Below are 23,123 nucleotides of genomic sequence, written 5' to 3' on the forward strand. Positions count from 1 at the left end.
AATTCTTTAGCTAGAGTCTGTATATAGTGTGCTCCAACTTAATCATGAGGAATTCTTATATATTATGTATACAGTGTGTTCTAACTTGATTGCTTATTTTACTGTATCCACAAATCGTACTTATGTGATATTGTCTTAATCTTTGTAACCAATGACAATTTGTAATCTATCTAAAATGTTCTCTGGAGCTTTTCTCCCTGGGCATCCACTGAAAATGGGCACTTGCCCAGTTGGACTTTCCCCGTAAACAAATGTCAAATAAATAAATAAATCCTCCAGTCTACCAAGGCTTTAGGTCTGGAGGAAGCACATATTTTGTGGTTCATAGATAAATATGAAACTTGGACAGAGAATGCACAAGTCATGTATGTCTTGAGATGGAATTTTGTGTCTGCATGTGGTACACTTTTAAAAACTGGCCTGCCTTTCTATTTTAACAAAAGAACAGTTGAACCCTACTGCAAATATGTATAACCACACAAAGACTGAAAAACTGTCTCTCACAGACACACAATGCAAGTGTGTAATTATTCAAATATCTAATAATGTTTATCAAACATCAAATGTTTATCAAATATAAACACTGCACACTATACTCTTACTGCTGAGATGGATCCAACAAGTGGCTTGAGGACCCACATGTCGTATTGGACATACTGGACAATATCAGTATCAGTTCTGGCCTATCTTCATGAGGGCTCCCGAGAAACTGTTTGCCCTCTAGATCCCTATGTCCTGAGCAGGTAATCCAGTCCATTCACCTATGTGCTTAGCCATAAATTCTTGAGTTCATGTTGCAGTTCTTGCCCTGCTGTTTTTTTTTTCTTTAAGCACTTGGTTCTCTTTAGGAGTTTGTCGATATAGACCTCATGGCAATTTCCCTCTTCTTCAAGTTCCTTAACTTTACTCTTCTTCTTGTATTCTTTGCACTGTATTGTTTATTTGGAACATTTCAGTATGAATTTAATCAATCCTTTTTTTCTAACATTGGACCTGACATGTTCACTTTTTCCTCCTGTTTTTTTTTTTTTTTATTACAATCGCTAGAATTGCCTAGTCACTTTGCTGGACTGTACTTGGATGATTTTTTTTTTTTTATCTTCACTACTGCGTTTATCAACTTTTCATCGCTTGCCACCTTTCTTTGACCTCATGTGGATGTGGAGGATTTTCAGCTTTGAGGGTTCTTATTTTTTACTTTGTGTAGTTATTTCACTCTATTGCCAGGAGGAGTGAATCCTACACATTGTGCCATCATACTGGAAGTCCCCTTTCATGACATATTTACAGAGTATACTGTCTGGTTTGGACCTCTGCTCCCCAGGAATGAAAAAAATGTAATAAACTTATGACCAAGGTAAGAAGGCGATATTGTAGTTGATGGCCTCACCAGATGCGCAGTAGCAAGCCCCGCCCAAAACCCACCCCGTGATATGTCATTCATGAATATGCATTCCCTCCGAATGTACAACCGAAGAAAAAGTGCACTGACATTGTAATATGACAGTAAATATAACAGTAAACTGTTAACAACATCTGTAATTGACAAGTTTTATTGCACTAATAATATACACTATAATCAGCAAAGAAACAAAACCTTCAAAACACCTCATCAGGCTTTTTACTGTGTAGCATTATAGCTCTCTTTGTCAGAGTCGGAATGTGATGGTTCACAGTCCCAATTAATGTCCAAAGGAACTCTTTTTTTTGGTGCAGGTGTCACAGCCGACTCTTCCTCAGTATCATTGGCAGGACCTTTTACTAAGAACAGCTTTCCTGGGCGACACTGCATTAACCGTTTATGTACATTTAGTATTTTTATATCATGTATGCACGAGAAAATTAAATATGCAGACCGGGGTGTCACTCAATTTGTGACACGCCCACTTCTGCGCGAAACTAATTGGTGAGGCCCTCAACTACAATATCGCCGGTAAAGGCAACTATCCTTACAAAAAAAGTGTCCTTAGATGAGCAATGTCTTAATGTTTTTTTTTTTCCTAGGGACATCCCTGGAAGACCAACTAGGAGACAGCACTTCCCTGGCAACAGGTCTCTTTTCTTTGGCGACCCCGGGAAGAACCTCCCAAACCCAAAGAAGATGGTTTCCCATACCTGGACTGCACACTGGAACACCCACAGAGAATGTGGCTAATTCTCAGTCCATGGTGACAGAAAACACTACACCAAGGGAACCCACTGCAGAATTACAAACCAACGGCTGAGGCACAATTTGGCCTGCGGTGTAGACAGACTTACACAATTATGTATTTCTGTACACTCATTTTAAATAAAGTAAAAAAAGGGACACAATTCAGTAGTATTTCTCTCCCGCAAAAGGTACTGCAAAACTGTCACAGATGTTTTTAATGAGGATTCTTCAAACTTGTCAGTACTTCTCACTGCTTCCATCCTAAGTGAATGGGACTGGGACAAAATAACATAATACAGCCCTGTAATTTCGTCAGCTGCATCATGTTTAAGAAATTAACATTGGGTTCGAATGAATATCTGCCCCCCCTCCCCCGCGCATTTAGGGTTGGGGAAGAAAAAACAGGTACTTACTATAGACATGGATTTGAAGAACTCTGTGGTAACTTGAAATGATGTTCTTTCAGACTGTGTCCCTAGTGATTAGAAATATTATCAACAGAGAAAAAAAGAACATTTACATTTTACAAGAAAACCGCATCGCACTGCAGCCGTCGAGCAGAGAATGGTCTCGTCCATTTAGGTATACATTATGCCTAAGTATCATACACGTTTTAAATTTAAATCACAACACGTATACGTTTACAAACAATACAGATTAACTATTAAAACATAACTATACATCAAGTTATTACAAAAATAAAGACGTATACGTTTCGTCACTCGCAAAAATACACTTGAAAATATCGTGTAGCAAATGGCTGAATTCAGAAGAAAATATCATGCAGCAAATGGCCGTTCACTACCTTTTCCCGCTACACAAAATATTAGCCGAAATGCTTCTTTAACTCCTCCCGTTCCCCGCCCCATGACGTTGCTCGTGACGACAGTAGGGTCTCTCCGTCCGTGGGAATCTAGCCACGACCCTACTGAAATTGACAGAACGATTTTTTTAGTCTACTTACACTTCAGAGAAAGGCCTGTGTTTCTCCAATATTTTCGACAGACCCAATGTCGCTGATCTCTGAAACCAGGCTGCATTGCGAGCAGGTAAGACCTGGTCCTGAGCAGTGGTTCGCTTGCTGGTTGCTTGTCTGTTTCATTCTTATGGGAAGTGTCGTTTCCTGTTGAAGGGATGATGGACTAAACGGCTTTTACTAACTAAATAATAATACCTACTCCCCGTGAAGCTTTCTCTTGGATACTGGCAGCTTTTGTAATTTGTACTCGTTGTGCTGATTAGAACAAATAGCTTGCCACCACCCTAACACAATGGTGTATGCACACGTACATGGGTACAAATATATATATATATACACAAGACCAGTGTATCTGCAGTAATATTTATTTCATCTCTGATTCTAATGAAAGTGATTATGTGCACAGTTGAATTTAGAGTATGCTCTTGTATTCGTTTGATTATGTACTTGGAGTAATTTATTACAAAAATGGTTCAGAATACCCTTTGCTCGTTTTGTGCGAAATATTTATTGTATGCTAAAATTAACCACGGGTGCTGATGGTTGCTGCCAGGATGTTTTGGGGTGAGTATTTGGTATTATTCGTAGCAGGACTAGAATGTGGACCATTGGTGTTGTGTACATACTAAAACGGTGAATGTAAATCAGCTTCTGAAAAACTACTTCCTTGAAAATGTCATTTTTTTTTTTTTGTGGAGTGCGCTTGTTGTTCAGTTTCTAGTACGCTGGCATGGTGACGGTCTTTAGCTGATGCTTTACTGATACGGTTGTGCTTTGGCCAGCGTTGACTTTTAGTAATCTGAAATACGATACTGTTTGAATTTCTTCGTGTTTCATATGAAAACGGGCAGTGAAAAAGAGTTTGCTATGAACTTCACACATTACAGTGAAACATATGTGATTTTATGTAAACAAACATTTTTTCAGTTAAAGAAAGGATGGCAGAACATCTTTAAAAATAAACTTAAGTGAGTCTGTTTCGTGTGGACTGTTTTACCCTAAATGGGAGAATCAGAGCTTGTATGTTATCTTTTTAAATTCTGATTCTAGCATAAGGAAACTTTGGAGATGAGACTGAACATTTTACCTTGTAGCATTGCGTTTACTGAGGTGTTTTTCCTGTTACTGATCTTTTTCAGGTTAAATTTGATAATGTGAAAGTGATAGTGAAGTGTGTTTCTAAAGATATGGTATGCTTCCTTATGTGACGGATCGATTTAGTGTGTAACAACATTTTGATATTCATTCCGTCATCCACAGTTTTCTGCACTTGCACGGCTTTACGTTATAAGCAGGGAATAATTTTTCATTTACTGAAGGCTCTTCAGGAAAATAAGTGTCAGTTGAAGCCGTTTAGTTAAAAGACTAACAGAATATGGTAAAGGCAAGCTGAATGTTTCTGTAGATTCTGGATTAATTTCATGTTGAGGTTTAAGGTTTTATTTTATTTATAGTTTCGTTAACTGGGTGAAGTAGAATACTTCAACCCTTTCCAGCCATGACCCAGGCCACTGTTGGGCAAACAGTTTTTAAATTGCGACTATTGCAGTCTGACTGTGCATTTGTTGTACAGATAAATACATTCCTGCATAAATACAGTGGTATTAAATTAGAGGTTATTAACGTAATTGATTCTGCAGTAACTAGATTGCTGTAAGTACTTGCAGGTAACAAATGGCACAGTATTGGTGTACACTGGCTTCAGAATCAAAGGGGTTTAGGGTGTGATTCAGATTGTCATCCAGAGCGTTTTTTTTTTGTCTTATTTAGGGCTGAGCAACTGAATGTCCCTGACAAGGGCTTACAGCATTTACGCATACTACATCACCCATCATGTTCATGCAAGATGACCTGTTGTAGATGGCATCTAGTGTTCTCTCAGATGGGCTGTGCCAGTCACATTCACTGTTCATTCAGATCATCCCTTTTCTTGCAGTATCATGTTGGGGAAATGGGTGCACTTTAGTCAAATAACACACACTCCTGATGGCATCTAGTGTTCTCTCAGATGGGCTGTGCCAGTCACATTCACTGTTCATTCAGATCATCCCTTTTCTTGCAGTATCATGTTGGGGAAATGGGTGCACTTTAGTCAAATAACACACACTCCTGCATGAAAGTAGTTTGTGGAGTTTAAATTCTGGTAACCACTTGGTTAAGGAGGGAATTTTAGCATTTGGTGTTCATTCTCATGATGCTGGAGAAGTTTAAATATAAATTTTCTCAGTATTTCAAGGCATCTTTTGTCATTGCTGAAGCCCATGTAGGTTACATTCAGATGTCTGGGGTGTGTGTATATGTATGTATATATGTGTATATATGTATATCTGTATATATATATATATATATATATATATATATATATATAGTCAGATCTTGCGTGCTGTCTCTCTCTTTCATTTTTTTGTCAGTGGATTGTAGTTGTAAATGCTAATGTAGCATATGTTACATCATGCATGAACAATTTATATATGCTGTATTTAAGTTATTGTAGCAGTAAATGTATATGATAATTTTGTTTTTTTAATGTAATTGGTATGTTCTGTATGTAGAATTTTTTCTTTTCTCGTTTCATATTAAAGAAAGTTAGACTGATTAGAGCTTTCTATGTTAGCAAGGTATACATAAATGCATTTTCAGATAGCATGACAGTTTCTGCCTGAAGTGTACATATCACACTTTTACATGTATCCTTGTCAGTTTAGCATTTACTTGCAGGAGACGATGTGCAAGCTCTGCATTAGAACTCATCCTTTTTATGGTGCCTCTAGAATTATTTCTGCATACATTTTTTAGTGACTTCAGTTAGAACTATGAAGTTATGAATATGTTAGCTGGTGAAATTCATAGCAAAGGTTCCTTTTAAGTAGAATTCTGTTTTGATTTTTACCCGAGAAACTATGCTTTGCCCAGTAGAGGTGCAGTTGGTACCTTATCAGCAATGTTCCCAGAGTTTGCAATGTTTCTGCTGTTTTTAGAAACAAATCTACCCATTTATTTCATCTGTGCCATTGGAGCTGCAAAGATACTTGGAAAAGTGCTTTCTTTACTAGCATCTGTGCCTCTTTTCTAAACTGAGCTGTGTTGCACTACAATATATTTTTTTATTATTCTTAATATTTTTATTTAGTCTTAGAAGTATGTTAACAGTCCTATTACAAGCTGTTGACAACTAGATTTTCTACTCTTTGGTTCTGTAGTGCCCTTAGGCACTCTTGGTAACATCCCTCCTTAGAATTCAGGCCAGTATTTTTCACTGGCTATATGTCTTTCCCGAGGATACTTACTGTACCTCCTAAAATGTCATCTTTAAATTTTGAAGTGAAATTACTGCATGTTGTGGTGGCAGCCAAGTTTATTAATGAAGGTGGATCACTTGAAAGTTTTTGTCTGGAGATGGAGTGACCTCAAAAGATGATGGATTTAGTGGGAGTGACTGTACATTGATCATTGTATCATTTAGATACCAGTCTTGTGAATTATGCAATACAGAATTCGAGCAAAATGCTCTTTGGCCAGGTCACTTGAACTTGTCCTTTTGTGCTGTTTTACATTTTTGGGATGTTCATGTAGCTAAACTGTAGTTCCATCCATGTTTGACATTCCATCATTTGGGACTAGTAAAGTTATAGGCTGCCCTTTACATTGTTTGTCATCTAGTTTCAGTTTATAGCTGACCAAGGTATTGACTGAATGGTGGGAATGGTTTCAAATCAAGTAGGCTAATAAACATTGATGTGCCTTCCCAAAGTGAGGGGAGCAGTGCCTGGTTCATTATTCTTTTTCATTAATGAATTCAAAACAAGCTGTAAGTAAAACTGAAGAAAATCCAAGTTCCTTGAAGTATAATGCCACTATAAGAAAAAAATCACTTGTTTACTACAAAGATATGATGGTTATTTACATGCTAGAGGCAGAAGTGAGCCCTTATCAAAATGTTGGCTGGTTTTATACAACTAGGCTTTCTTTAGATAATTGTGCTGCTTTGGGAGGTAGATTTTAACTAGTAGCAGTCGCCCACTGGTGGATAACTCCTCAGGTTTGTGGCAAGTGGTAGACGTCCCTTAAAATGCACATGACATCATCATTTGCATAGCTGAAGCTTTGCAGGAAAAAGCTGCTGAATGAAAACCAGAGGATCACCTGGCCTAATAGGACCTCCTGGCATAGGAAATTCGAAGGGGCATAGAGTACACTACTATCCATTTTCTTTTAGGCTGTAGGGGATACTATCCATCCATCATCCACAACTCCTTTCCCCAATTTTGCACGTGGTGGGAATACATTGACGTAAAATACATGGTGAATATAGTGGGCATTTATAAACTGTAAATGTATAAATATAATACATTTGTACAAACACATGCATGCATATTTGTGTACTGCATACACGTGTGTAAGTAAAAGATTTGTATTTTAATTTTGTTCATTATAATCTAATTGGGATGGTAACTGTGTATGGTGTATGTCAGATGTGGCTTATCTGGGTTGCTGTTGTATGTTTGAGACAATAATGCAAGCCCTGAAATAGTGAGAAATTGTGTGATGGAGGGGGGTATAACAAAACTTGAAACTGCTGTATTTCAGAGAATTTCTTCTTCTCCAAGGTACATAGTGATTGAATTAAAAATGGCAGGTGTGGTGGTGCAGGGGGATATGCTTTTAATGTGTAATGTCAAATTTTCACACTTTGCTGTTCATAGGTAGGTGTATCGGCCCAAGGGTCTACGTAAGCCTAGCCAGCAATGTTTCATAGCTTACGCCACCCAAGAAAGTTGTTTTCCTGTACCATTGTCGAGCAGAGACACAGAAGTGATCCCCAGGGTGTATTTCCTATTTCCCATCCACTCATCAAGATTTTTCTTGAAGAGTGGTAATGAAGAACTTTGCTTGACATAGATGGGTAGCTTGTTCCAGAGTATAGGAACATCTGTAACATTGAGCTTAATTGTTTGGAGTTTTGGAACTTGCATTATAACACCTCAGAATTCTGATAGGACACTAATTTCTCTCTATCTCATATTGCGTACTTCCTGCTGTGTTCGAGATTAAACAAAACAGGAAATTAGTTGCTTAATTCTAAAAACTAGCAGTGATATTTGCAGACTTTTCTAAGTGAGATTTATTTCAGAGCTAAACAAACATAGCAGGCACTTTTATTTTGGCAAAACTATGAACATTTCTTTAATCATATTTGGGCTTTCTCCTGAGTAGGCACATGCCAAAATTAAAAAAAAAAAAAAAAACGTCTGCAGCAGCTTATCGGCTTCCTCTGACTTTCCTGTATATGTAGGAGAAATCCAGTTCAGATAGGTTGCATTTCTTTTCTTTTCTTAGGATATCAGGCTTATTTTTTATATACATACTGCAACGCTGTCTGCCTTTTCCTTCTCTGGGACTCCTGTTATATTCACTTGAAGATAATGACTGACTTTCCTGTATATGTAGGAGAAATCCAGTTCAGATAGGTTCCATTTCTTTTCTTTTCTTAGGATATCTGGCTTATTTTTTATATACATACTGCAACGTTATCTGCCTTTTCCTTCACTGGGACTCCTGTTATATTCACTTGAAGATAATGACAGACAGAGTTCTATCTATGTTAACAATAAGTAGTCTTAATATTCAGATTAAAACAGTTGTCACTCTTTACAGTGCATGTTTCCAGCCTGAATGCTCCCTCACTCTCCCGAGTGGTGGCTGCCTTTCTTCTCCCGTGCTTATTCTGGTGTTCAGCTGTGGCCTAGCAGTCACCATATTATTTAATCCCCCCTTTCCATTTTGTGGGAGCAAGCCCGTGACAACCCATCTGCATTCAGACAGGTGGTGGTGACGTAGGCAGCTGCAGACATTTTATACTGAAAGGTTTGTAGAAATAAGACCAACCTGGCTAGCTTGGATTTATTTTGTTTTAGAGCCATTAAAGAAATTCACTATCATTAACTTGCAAGAACTGTCTGCCTAATAGATATTGTTTGAGTGGAGAGAGTCCATATGTTAAATTACTGTACAATTAAATTCTTAATTTCTGAATTTTATATTGCTATGTAATACGTATATCCAACATAAGGACTCGCAATAAAATTCTTGTTAGAATGTGCCTGTATCTTTATTCTGTACATCATAATGGAGAATCTATATCTGGGGAGTATATGTAATTTTTCACAAAATAGTACAGCAACTGTACTGGGGTTTTATGCTGTAGCAAACAGTGAAAAGGTTTATGCTAAATCCAGTGTGTAAATATCTGGCTGCCCAAGATGTTTATAGTAAGTACTTATCTGCAACAAAGGTTTCATACAGAGGGATGGTAAACAATAGAAAGAAACTGGTAGGCTGATTCTTATCCATATGTGATACCTTTAAAAGGAAAAGTACAGTATTTTTAGTTTTAATAACCACAGCAAACACTGCTGCTAACAACTAATGAGCTAACACCAGATCTGGGAAAATAATACTAAAATAATTAATAATAGAAGAAAAATAAGATGTTACATAACATGATCCAAGATCATAGACTAAGCTTCTCTTGCAGTCAGAAGTCAGTCAATTATTGTCATCTTTCAAAAATAATCTTAATATGTATATGAGGAAGTAGAAAAGTATAAATATGGGGTTATGGCACAAAGGCTTCTTGAAGGTCAGTAAGTCATAACATTGACACACAAACCCATGCACTTATGAAATGTAGAATAAATATGCCCTCACAGTTGACTAATCTGATTTCCTTATAGGACTGAGTTATGGTTGACTTTTATTTTGAAGGGTGAGTGTGATATACCCAAGCAACACCATCTGCATCTGGGTGCCTGGTCATAGTAGGAGGCTACTGAGTAGTACTTTTCCTGTATTCACACCATTGTGTCACTATTTTGGACTTCAGGTTACAACATAAACTCCCTAATATATCTGTAAAGCCATAGACTTTCTACACAATCTTTTAAACAGGACCTTTAATAGCATTGTCTAACCTTCTGGGCACAATTCTGTCAAATTAGAATCTATTTCCAGCTAACATTACCATGTAGTCCATCACTTAGTGTTCTGGATGTCGCATTTAAATCAGTCATGGGATCATAGGAAGTTACTAGGCTAATGGCCCTAGGGTCCTTACAAGTCTAGCCATGTTCTACCCTTATTTCCACAATCAAAACCTATTGCCCCTGTCCAAGAGGGACACAGGTGGAACCCCCTGGATGAATTTATGGTTAGCCATCCGGTTGTTTAGATTGCGCTTGAAGAGGGCCAATGAGGTGCTGTGTCTGACATGAAATGGGAGTTTTTTCCAAAGGCGTAGTAACCTCTGGGAGACGAGTCTGTTCCTCCAGCAGGCTCCATTAATGTCCCATACCAGGTTAAGGTCCTTAGAGTGACTAACTCGTGTACCATTTGACTTACAGAGATGCAGTATTTCCAGTAAAGCAGGGTTAGATATTGCCTTGTATGCAAGGCAGAGATTGTCTCTCGCATCTGTATTACAAGATTGAATGCTTGGGTGATCGAATACCTAAACATTGAACCCAAAAACGTTGAATGGCGCAGGAAAACACGTCGGTCGGCCACAGAAAAGAAATAACTTTACACCCAAACTAAGTGGGGGGCTTCGTCCCCACACACCCTCCCAGATGTGGGGGGCTGAGCCCCCACCCCCCCAACTAAATATACCAACTCTAAGATCGCTCTACAGTAGACAAAATGGCAAAATCCAGTGAATGGCCAAGGGAGATCTTTCCCTGTGTTAAATCGGCCGTTTGCTGTTTTTTGCTTTTGATATTCCACCTTTGATGTTTAGGTGTTTGATAATCTAAGCATTCGATCTTGTAATATAGACCCCGCTTCTCAGCAGTCTGCATAAAACAGAATAAAGTGACAGTGACTTCAGGCGATCCACATAGGACAGATAATGAAGACATTGAATTTTCCTTGTGGGGAATCTTTGTGGTCCCTCCAATTGCTGCAGGTTCTTGGAAAGGTACATACCAAAAGGGGCATTGTACCCAATTATTGGCCTGATGAGGAAAGAGTACAGGGAGGTTATAATTTTTGTTTTCTGGAAGCGGTGCCCTTACTTATGAAGTGAGTCATATATATTGCCCTTCTTACCACTGTGGAGACATGGTGGTCAAAGGTAAGGTTGCTGGTAACCTATGTGCCTAGGTCACGGTCTCTCACCACTGAGCGCGTACTTAAGGTGTTGCTGTTGATGTGGTAGTTAGCAGGAACATTGTCCTTACGGAAAGGGATGATAATACATTTTTTTGCATTGTTTAAGGATATGACTCTGGTACCAGTCATTTGTGTAAGAGCCTCTTGTGGGATGTTGACATAATTTGGAGATTCTATGACCACTCCCACTTTGCAATAATCAGCCAACTTTGTCAGCCACAGACCTTTAATTTTTACTTGCACTTCAGAGAAATGGATTCAAACAGTAGAGGTCCCAGGACTGATCCCTGTGAAACACCACTAGTTACAGGTCTGCTGTTGGAGGTGGATTCCTTTATTTTGACTACATGGGTTCTGTCAGTGAACCAGTTAGTGACCCATCTAACAATGTAAGGGTTGATACCTAGCTGGGTGAGTTTGTCAATGGTGCCTGAGATTGAGGATAGTGTTAAAAGCCTTGGCTAAGTAAAGGTATCCTGTATGCATAGATTTCCTCTCGTCCAGGAGCTTGGTGACTGTCTCAAAGAAGTCTACCAGGTTTAACAGGCATGATCTCCCTTTGACAAATCCAAACTGAGTAGGGTCAAGTGTTTTGGAGGTTACCTATATCTTTGTTGATAAGGTTCATGATGATTTGCTCCATGGCCTTGCAGATGAGGCTAGTCAGGCTAATAGGTCTGTAGTTCCTGGTGTCATTGGAATGCATGGGAGTAAAGGTGGCTGTTATCCATTCAGCTGGAATGAAGCCAGTGCTTAGAATATGATGGAAAATAGTGCACAGTGGTGTTGCTAATTCTTGTTGGAGCTCATGTAGGACGGAGCCTGGGAAGTTATCGTGTCCCATAGATCCTGTGTTTTTGGCTTTGGAGATAGTGCTTATGTCCTGCTCTTTAGAGATGCAAGGTAGGAGGCAGGTGGTAGGGATGTCATGGGGTACGTGTGGCAGGGACAGGGGAGTTAAGTTTTCACAGAACTTGACAACCATATGTCCACAGGTTCAGTATATGTGGTATTATTAACTACCATTTCAGCACAGATCTGAGCGTTTTCTTTTAGGTTACAGATTTAACTAAAGAATGCCTTATGGTTGTCTTTAATTGAGGAAGTTAATTTGGATTCATAGTTTGCATTGGAGGACTTCACAAGAAGTCTTTTTCTCTTGTTTAAGCTGAGGAAGGAGTGTTTCCAGTTTAGGGCTTGCTCCCTGTTACTCTTAGATAGCAATTTCTTCCTCTTATTGTAAAGCATGTAAATGGCAGTTGTTCACCATGCAAGTTTACTCTTCCGTGAGTTGTTCACCATGCAAGTTTACTCTTCCGTGAGGAGCTTGTTTTGGTTCTATCAGGTACAGTGTTTGCCGAGTTCTGCACCAATGCTTTATATATATAGTTGCCAGTTCCATCTAAGGGGGGGTGCATTGAAGCTATTTATACCATCCCATATGTGGTTATAATCTGCTTTGGAGAAGTTCTTTAGTTTAGTTGCCACGGGGGGGGGGGTCATGTTTGATGGTTACTTCAAATGAGACAGATTTGTGGTCAGAACTCACCAGGGAAGACCTCACAGTAGGGGCGGTACAGTGGTCCCCCATATTGATAAGCACCAGATCCAGGATGTTTCCACCCCTTGTGGGGGTGTCAACCAGGTAGTCCAGGGCATTGGAGTCAACAAAGTTGAGGAACCTTTGGGTGAGTGAGTTTGAACACGAGTAATTTACTCACTCAGTAGAAGGTTAATTAAAGTCGCCCAAAACCATGGTGTTTTGATGCATCTTGATAAGACTCCAGTAGATCCAAATAGGCAGAGTGGGTGTCCTGATTCATGGAGGGGGTCCTGTAGCCGGCAATGATTTGAATAGGTGTCCTACCAACAGTTAATTGCACCTGAAGTATCTCCAGGAATCGTACTGTTTAGCCAATCTGGATGTGTATTTAGTATTTATCTTTAATGAATATTGGTATGCCGTCTCCTTTCATTTTCATGCCTGAACATGTGGAAGGAGGTGTAACCTGGTATGGCTGGGGTGCTCTCCCCAGCTTTGAACCAGATCTCTGCACAATTGTATGCATCTTCCAAGGTGAGGATTGCTTCCAGTGAGTGCAGTTTCGTGTCGAGACTCCTGATGTTTAGCAGCATAACCTTGAGGTTGTTTTAGATGGCGTTTTTACGTCAGGAATTTTGTCCTTGAGACCTGTCTAAAAAAGGCACTGTAGGGGTGGCAAGAGTCTTAGCCAGTAGCCAAAATCCCAGGGGTGACAGATAACACTATCTCTGACAAAGCATTGAGGTCTGTCGATCATGTCATCCCAGGCTGACAGATACTGGATCCCCTTAGAATGACACCAGAAACAAAGCCAGTTATTGAAGTGGGACATTTTCTGTTTGTATTGAGGCATCATAATAGGTGAAGACAAAATGCTGCTTAAGGCTAGGGACATATTGCCTGAGACATATATTCTGAGAACTTAGTCATGTCTCTCTTCAAATAGTTCAGAGAGGTACGTCTCAAGTTGTTCACACATACATGGATTATGACTGTGTCATAACAGTAGCTGTTGTTGAGAGACTTGAGTGCTTGAGTGATATGGCATATCCTGACACCTGACAGACAGCTGACCATGACCTTTTTCTTATCCAGCCTGGTGAGAGGGAGGTCTGTGTGTGTCTCACTATGGAATTACCTATGACTAATATGTTTGGTTTTGTGGTTTGCCTAAAGGGCTTGACAGGTAAGACACTGCATGAGCTATTAAGTTGATGTGTAGCATGCTTGTGTTTATGTTTAGGTATGTTTCTGGTGAGAACCTCCTGAGGTGTGCATGCTGACAACTCGCTCATTCTCATATGTACTGACTGGTGTGAGAGAGAGAATGGATTCAAGATTCTTGATATAGTTGTTTTATTATTTTTCTGTGACCATTAAAGTTTCAGGCCTTGTAAGTTGTTGTGCAGTTTATTTCTGCTAATTTTATATTTTTTTACTGCACTATACTGCACCCTGCATCCATTTTTTGTTCTTCTACTTGTAAGCAAAAATCCTATATCTTCCAGGCTTCGCATATTTGGGAGCCATACATATATCCTCCCATTGTTTCTTTGTGAATTACTTATCCAATTTTTCTTCCCAATCTTTTCTTAACTCCTCCGATTTCTGTAGTTATCATTGCAGTATTTTATATGCCCTACTAATTATTATCCTTTTTTTTAACAGCAGCTTCTCTTCTAGATTCTAGGAAAAACTTTACCAGTGTTAGTTCACTTAGGATTCCTGTGTTCTTTCTCTTTGCCTTTACTCTATCAGTTCTCGATGGGCAAGACAATCTCTAGTCTGTGGTCCAAATGTATTCTTGGCGTCTTCTAGTCTGTGGTCCAAATGTATTCTTGGTGTCTTCCCATTCTGTTACCTTTCCGTTTCTGTTTGCTTCCAATAACTTGGTTCCTTTGCCAGTTTTCTCCAGCAAATTCCAGCCTCCGCTTGTGTATTCGCTGTTACCCTAATTAAAGACATCCCTGTCATCAGAGTCTCCTTTCTCCATTCCCATCTTGGTTTAGCTCTTAGAATACTTCTATTTTATGAATATAATATTCTGTATAGTTATTGCTATTCTTAAGGATCTGCATCCAAAATCCCCATCTTTTCTAATTTCTTGAGCTTCCCGCCTTTCCACTTTGAATTCTAGCTGTTTGCTTGTGCTATGTGTAGGAACCTTAACTGTGTAGCTCTAAAATGTCACTTTGAATTGGGTAATCCTAAACCTCCTCCTTTACGGAAAATAAACTTAAACCTCCTCCTTTACGGAAAATAAACTTATTCCACTTGACTCATGGTATTGGTACAAGAAATAAAAATTTAGGTGTAAGAATTTTATTTCCATTTCAAAGTTAGTTATCTTTTTTTCATAATAGTGCAAGAAGGATGTGGAGTTCATTACCTAGACGTGTAAGATTGGCAAATGATTTATCAACATTTTAAATGGCTATAGTTAACTTATTTTCTAAAATTCTGTAGTCTCCAGTGATTGTTAGGCAAACTTTAAATTGGCCATAGTAGGTCCTAAGTTTATTTAATTCAGTGAACCATCATTCATTGAAAGTTGAAATCAAAGTCTAAATATCCGTAATTGTATTACTGAATATAATGGAGATAAAATAACTAGAGGTGAAATATTTAGAAAAGAGAAGGAGCAGATTACATAGAAATCAATGTGATTTATGGGGATAGTCCATAAAGAATAATGCTCCAGGAGGAGTGGGGTTTAAGACTTGCTTTTGAAATCGTTTTTCTACATAAGAACTTCTATTTTTAGTAGTATGGTGGCTAGGGCAACACTATTATAATACAGTGCAGTGTTTCATAATGTTTTCTATGCTGGCATTTTACATGTTTGCATGACTGTTTTTGGTTTATTGTGATCTTTGCTATATAGTTAACCTTGTTTTGAAAAAAAAAGTATTCTTGCAGTATTAAAATAAGAAAGTGAAAGTGAGAAATGCATGAAAATTTGAGCCATCAGAATATATAAGATGCAGGTTGATTGCTTTTGACTGAGTAATACCGTTTTTGTAATTTGTATTGCATTAAACGTTTGTCATTATTATTATTTTGCAGAGGTATTTGGCAGCTATAGAAATGGGTTCTTCACTTGCAACAGATGTTCTTAAGTAAGACAGACAGACTGCCTTTTCAATCTTGTGAAGTTTGAGATCATCGGGTAGCGCGGCATGGCTGGTTTCAAACGGGGTTATGATGGAAAGATCGCTGGGCTGTATGATATGGACAAAACCCTGGGTAGGGGCCATTTTGCAGTCGTGAAGCTCGCCCGTCATGTCTTCACAGGTGAGAAGGTAGCAGTTAAAGTTATTGATAAAACCAAACTAGATACTCTAGCCACTGGGCACCTTTTCCAGGAAGTTCGGTGCATGAAGTTGGTGCAGCATCCAAACATTGTTCGCCTGTATGAAGTGATTGACACACAAACCAAGCTTTATCTGATACTTGAGCTGGGCGATGGAGGAGACATGTTTGATTATATAATGAAGCACGAGGAAGGCCTTAGTGAAGAGCTGGCTAAGAAGTACTTTGCACAAATAGTTCATGCGATATCATACTGTCACAAACTCCATGTAGTTCACAGGGACCTGAAACCAGAAAATGTGGTCTTCTTTGAGAAACAAGGACTTGTGAAACTCACTGACTTTGGATTCAGTAATAAGTTTCAGCCTGGGAAGAAGCTGACTACTAGCTGTGGGTCACTTGCATATTCTGCACCAGAGATACTGCTGGGCGATGAGTATGATGCACCTGCAGTAGGTAAGTTGTCACACCATTGAGAAACCTGTGTACATTAGCTTTGTTGATCTGTCTCTTTATTGCCTGCCTTACATTTCAAGACATTGCATCTGATGCTGACAGATGTTCATTGAAAAATACATCTAGTAAGCTGTTGATTCTTGAGATCTGATGTTGTCTTTTTTTTACCATTTCTTAACTGATGGGTCTCGGATCTGACCTCAGATTTGGCTTCAGCCACTTCAATAAGCTTTGGCATCGTACCTCAAGCTCCTCCCCTTACCCATAATCATCTCCTTAGCTTGGATTACCTCAGATCTTGTTTGCCTCTTCAGCTTTTGGCTATGGTCACCTATACCTTGAGTGGTTACAGGATTAGTTGTCATTTAATTTTTTTTTTTTTTTTTTTTTTTTTTTTTTATTATCTAGGGTTTGTCGGGCTTTGTGCCCCTGTTCTTCCTTCTAATTCCTTAGTGTTTGTGGTTAATAAGACCATTAATAGTGTTGAAAGACAGCAACAAAGAAGTAAAATCCAACACTAAAAACGTCTAAGGAATGCAGCCGCACACAGCTATAATACAGCCTGCAATTTATTACAGAGAAACGGGCAAAGTACAAACAACTATAACAAAATGACGGATCCGTCATTTTGTTATAGTTGTTTGTACTTTGCTCGTTTCTCTGTAATAAATTGCAGGCTGTATTATAGCTGTGTGCGGCTGCATTCCTTAGACATTTTTAGTGTTTGTGGTTAACCTTACTTCTTCTGTTGCTACCTGGTTGTTAGGTACACCTGTTTTGTTACCAACACTATTTCTGCCTTTTTACTATCGTTGGTAGCCTTTTTCTCCTTATCTTCCTTGTGTATTATTGTTGTAGTTACTATTGTTGCTGTTAGCTAGTTCAAGATGTTGACAAACCAACTGATTTTAAGAAATGCTCATCTTTTCGACACAAGATTCCTAATTCAAACGCAAACTCAGAGTGCATTGTATTGCCTTAGAGCGGGGCACCTTCTCACCAAATATGAGATTTATGCTGGGTTTAATCACGGAGTGCTCGTTGAACACAGAAACAACTGGTGTTTGAAATGCCTGCTCCCATCTTCTTCTTCTTATAGAGTTTCTCTGCCTCAAAAAAAAAAATCTTGAGACATCTAAGGAAAATTTTTCTGATAATATAAAGGATTCAAGGAAACATCCCCCAATCTCTCTCTTCCTTCTACTTCGGGCTTGGTTCCATCGGAAAAAATTACAAAATCCTCTGATCCGACTGCTTCATTGTATCTAACTTGACCCAAATCAAAATCCTCAGATCAGAATGCTTCCTCAGGTTTGACTATCCAAATTGAAGTCTCTTCTCCATAGATGATCTAAATTCTCTACAGAACTTATTCCATTGAGACTCCATTCACTGTTCTTGTAGGAGACACCTCAACAGGCTTCCAGACCACCATCAGCCTGTTCACCGCTGAGATTATCTGGGAGCCTGATAGAAGCAGATGTGGACAGGACAGTGATAACATTTTTCAGAACTCAGATTCAGTTGGGACAAGTAAAAATACCTTGTAACTGCCAAAGGTGGTCTGGAGAAGAAATTACAATGTCAGCAGTGAAAACCATGCTCTGAACAACAAATTGATTGTGGTGGTGTACTCCAGTTTTCACTGCTAACAGTTTCAGTTGGGAGTCATTCCATCTCCGTCTGCCATCAGACCCATGACCCTACCACCAGCACAGTCCCATCTTTTGACTCTTACTCCAATTTGTCCCCTGGGTTTGAAATCTTCAGACTTCAGAATTCCTAGTTTGTGTCAGATACTAAGGCCTGGCCTTTATCAACTCCATCAAGCTCTAATTCTGTAGGAGCTGGAGAGGTCTTGGAGCCGTAGAGTCAGTGCCAGATTAGGGAGTTAGGCTGCATTGTTTTCAGACCAGTCCCCCCCCCCCCTCAGTGCTGGAAAGCTTGGCTCTGACTTCTGCGTTGAGGTAGGATCTTGGGACTGTACAGAGCAGTCATGGACATGTGGATTCAGCTTCTACCAGGTTGGTTCTTGGTTAGTCATGACCTCCTGCCTTTGCCCCCACCCCCTCCACAATTGTCTACTTTGGATGCCAAGTCTCTTCTTCTTGTTCCATTGGTACAGCTGGCCCAGTCAAGCCTAGAGACTGTCCTCATCTAGGATTCTGCTTCCACTTCTGAATACTCCCCAGAACATCCCCCGGAGAACCCCCTCAGAAGCATACATGCACTTAGATTCCCTGCAGGAGAGGACTCATATTAGCATTACAGGCTTTGCAATATGTTCCTCCAGGGATGGTTGCTATTCATACAGACAACATGCTGGTTATGTGGTACATCAGCAAATTGGGGGGGGGGGACCTTGTCTTACTCCTGTATCTAGAAGTATTGAGAGTATGGCAATGGGTGATCTCTTCTGGCTGCTTTCTTTTGTTGGTGCATATTCTTGGGAGGTCCAGTGTGCTGGCAGACAGCCTGTTGTTTCTCCCCATAATTCCAAGTGCAGCAGGTACTTCACCATCATCCCTTAAGGGGTGAGTCCCCGAAAAATCTCTGGTCTCTCCTGTGCCTATCCCTTCACCCCTCTCATTCCCAAGTTTCTTTAGAATCGTCTCAGTGGAAGAGCAAAGTAATCTTCACTGCCTCATTCTGGCCTCGACACATGTGGTTCCCCCTCCTCAGGCCTCATTTAGCCTACACTCCCTGCTTGTTGGATCCTTCTCAGGACCTTTTTATCTCGCCCGTCCAGGTCACCTCACTACAGATATTTGGACCCTCAAGTTAACTGCATGGTTTCTCCACTTCCGGTGATGGCTTTACAGTCCAGGCTTTCTTCCCTATTGTGTAATTTCATTACATTCTCCAAGAAAGAGTCTAATAGGAAGATTTATAAGAGCAGTTGGAAAAGATTTTCCTTTTGGGCTTTCCAGAGACAACTTATCCCTACACCAGGAAGATAGCTCCATCTGTCTGATTTTTCTCTCCTCCATTTTCAGTAGTGGAGCTAGTTATTCTACAACTAAGATCCAACCTGCTATCATTTCTAATTTATTTTCATTTAGGCAAATAACATTCTTTCTTGGCATCACTGAGATTATGTAAGTTTTTTTTTTATATCAAAGGTACCTTGTTACTTTGCCTAATCCCCCCCATGGGATTTAACAGTACTCCATGTGTTGACACAGGCTCCCTTTGAGCCCTCTGTCAAGGTGAACTTAAAATTTCTGTCTTAGAAAACCATTTTTCTGGTTGCAGGTACATCTCCTAGATGCGGGTCAGAGCTCCAGGCACTCTCTTACCAACTGCTGTATTTGTTTTTTTCATAAGGATAAGGTGTCCCTTCAGACTAACCCTTCTTTCCTACCTAAGGTGGCATCAGAGACTGCTATCAACCAGTCTGTCAGTCTACCTGTTTACTTTCCAGGGTTTTCCATCCAGGGAGAACACATGTTGCACCTTTAGGATGTTCAAAGACATTTGATCTCCATAGAGATTTTTAGGAAATCAGGCCAATTGTTTGCTCAGTTTAGCCTTGGCAAGGGGAACACTGTGGTTCACCGATTTGCATTTTCTTTGTTTATAAGAATAAAGAATAAAGAGTTGACAGTATCTAAACCTCTTAAGGCTCATTCCACCAGGTCTCTGGCCTCATTGTCTGCTTTGTGGTTCAGGATAAATGACATTTGCTCAGCTGTCATTTGGTCTAATGCTCATATTGTTCATTACAAATTGAACATCTTATCTAGGGGCAGAGCAGCGTTTGGCTCCGCTGTATTCCGGACTATCCTTCCTTGAGGAAATCCTAGTGTTTTCTCTAGCTAGGGATTCCATCCCTTCAGTTGAGGAATGGATGAAAAAGACAACACTGGATACAAAATTTGTATACACACCACAATGATGCATCTGTTTTGTCTCTTCATCCTTCCTCATCCTCCTACCCTACAGTCCCCTTCCTGCTTTGGAAGATTTTTATTGGAGCACCTATTCTGTCCTGAGGAGTGATTCCTGCCTGCTTTGCTGAATGAGCTCTAGTTTTCATTTTTCATTCTATTTTAACAGGAATTTTGTTTTAAATGGGTAACTTGTTTTGGTGCAAGATGGTAGGCTAACTAGAGGGCAAACTTGATCTGAGGTAATCCAAGCTAAGGAGAGGATTAAAGAGCCAAGGTTTGTCGAAGTGGCCAAATCCAGATCCAAGACCCATTGGCTGAGGAAGAATGAAAATAGCCAACACAGATGCGTCATTATGGTGAGTACATACGTTTTTTTTTTTGGCTGGTGCATCTTCAGTTTTTTTTTTTCAAGAATGTCAGTTTGTTTTGCACAAAGTCCTAATGAACATTTTTGTTTTTATGTTTCTGCCAGCAGTGTCTCCATGTTCTCTAGGTGTTTCAGCTGTGTTTTAAGGGCCTTTTGTATCCAGATTATCAGGCTGACTTCTTATTCCTATGGTCTCGATTTATGAAATGTGACTCTTAAGTAGAGTACTTGTTTAATTGTGGCACAAAAAACATAGATTTGGGAAAAGACTTGAGTAGCAAGTATCGGAGACTGCAGATTATTTTGAGAATAGTTTGGATTTCATCTTTTAGTTTGTTGTCAGAGCAGTGTTTTTGAATGCATCTAAAACCAGTGTTTAGAGTTGTGTATTACAAGGTGACCAAACAAAACTAACTTGCATTACTTATTGATGAATTTTACTGAGTGCTTGTCACAATCTTTCCTTGAAGTACAATATTTCTGATGTGTATTTATAATGTAGTTTTGTAGAAAAGTTTCTGTCTGTCTGGGTGTAATTTAACTAAGTATTTCATGTTAACCGGATTTCACCAAGTATGAAAGGAAGCAGTTGCAGGTGCAGGAGGTACCGTATTCAGCTGCAGTGCTAAACAGTATTGTTTTCAAAATTAAAAAGTAAATGATGCTTAAATGGATAACTGCGATTTGAAAGAAAGAGCTGACTGTGTTCTTTTTAGAGAGCTGGAGGTTACCTTAGTTGAATGGTGATCCTGAGTACTGTTACTTCAAGTATTTATTTGCATTTATATGTACAAATTGGACTCTTGTGGCCTGCAGAGGAGTGTACCTGAGGGTGAACTCCGTCCATGGTTTATGAGCATGCAGTGGTAAGACCAGAATATTGTCCCTTCTCACCACTTTCTTAGGGGACATTTTTGAAAAATGACACTTAAGGTGACTTAGTAAACTAAGCAGTGTTATCTTTTGCAGCATTCATACACGTGCTTTGAAAGCCTTGTTTCTTGGGAATCACAGAGATTTTTATGGTAACTTCCAGAAATGCTTAGATTTTTTTGTGATGTTTCAGTATTAAATGGTCACACATATCATTGTAAAAAGTTAGAGAGATGCTTGTGGACAGTGCACCACATCTTTTAAAAAGCATTTTCAACTTGCAAGTTTTCAATTTTGGCTGCATGTCTGGGAACTAAATGTTGCTGAACATTAATAATGCTTTTCAGTACTCTGTCTTTGCATATTCTGCATATCCTGCATATGTAGCATAATGCCTCTTCCCTCACCTTGTCAGTTAAAAAAATGTATGACAGTTTAAAGTTGTGGGATTCAAATTTTGTGAATCTCATTGCCACACACATCTGTGTTTGATATTGTGTAGCTTGTCTTGCTTCCTTGTGTGCCAGAACTGTAACTGAAAACAAGGTACAATTTAGTGTGATGTGCTTTTGCTCTATTTATTTATTTTTTGTTTCTTTTGATTTTATTAATGCTGGAATTCAAGTTTCTTTGGCTTGTGATTCTTATTTGGGAAATATGAGGCATCATCTTTGAAGCACCTCTTGTTCTCATCATAAAGGCTGAAGGGTTCCAGCCTTCTGTCTTAGCACGTAGTAGTTGAGTATGTATTCTCTCTCTCTATCTGAGACATGTTGACTGTAATTTTGTTTACACACATTTGTAAGTAACTTAGAGTAGTCCACATGTTTGGTTATCAGGAGTTACAAATCTCATTGAATATTAATCTAATTTTTATTAATAGTACATTCATTGTGAGGGCATCTTCTGCAGATCTGCTGGTATGCATTTCTTAAAATTGCAGTTAGATGGTCTCTTGGATAGGCTTCATACATAGGAGATGTTTGCATTTCCTTCATTGTCCTGCTGCTGCCCTTGGTTAGTTGTGTGTACGGCACCTATGCTGAAATTTTTGTTTATCTCTGAAGATGCCTACTAGTAAATTGTTGTACTCCAAGAAGAGGGGCAGTCATGCTGCTGTTAAGGGTGTGTAGTTAGTTGTTAAGGGGAGAGACAAGGCAGTTGCCCAACATAATAGATCTTGCTTCTCTTCTCTTCATATGGATGTAGTTGGACTTATTTGTGCCCTTATGTTTTTTTGTTTTCTAATTGTGTCCTGCGATGTGGGCACAGCTTTCAGTAAAACCAGGAGTTTCAAACCAAATGTAACTTCAATGTTATCAGATTAAAAGGCAGTAGTTTTGCTGATGAAATGGGAAAATATTTCTTGTTCATTTATTTCA

At 39.2% G+C, this 23,123-nt stretch overlaps 1 protein-coding gene across 4 annotated transcripts in view; it reads left to right on the forward strand.

Annotated features, from left to right (window-relative positions):
* Positions 1-3,016: 3,016 nt before the first annotated feature.
* SNRK (SNF related kinase) overlaps positions 3,017-23,123 on the forward strand; it is a 1,018,029-nt gene continuing 997,922 nt past the window's right edge. For 3 of the 4 annotated variants that reach the window (XM_044065049.1, XM_044065051.1, XM_044065052.1), the window contains exons 1-2: positions 3,017-3,201; positions 15,907-16,608. In XM_044065049.1, coding sequence (XP_043920984.1) covers positions 16,020-16,608 — 589 coding nt within the window. In that variant the 5' untranslated portion in view covers positions 3,017-3,201; positions 15,907-16,019. Of the gene's footprint in view, positions 3,202-3,509; positions 3,696-15,906; positions 16,609-23,123 lie in introns of those variants that run through there. The other variant, XM_044065050.1, reaches the window with a different exon arrangement.

This window comes from Protopterus annectens, chromosome 3.part0 (genome assembly GCF_019279795.1).
Source record: "Protopterus annectens isolate FY-2018-M chromosome 3.part0, PAN1.0, whole genome shotgun sequence".
Lineage (NCBI taxonomy): Eukaryota > Metazoa > Chordata > Ceratodontiformes > Protopteridae > Protopterus > Protopterus annectens.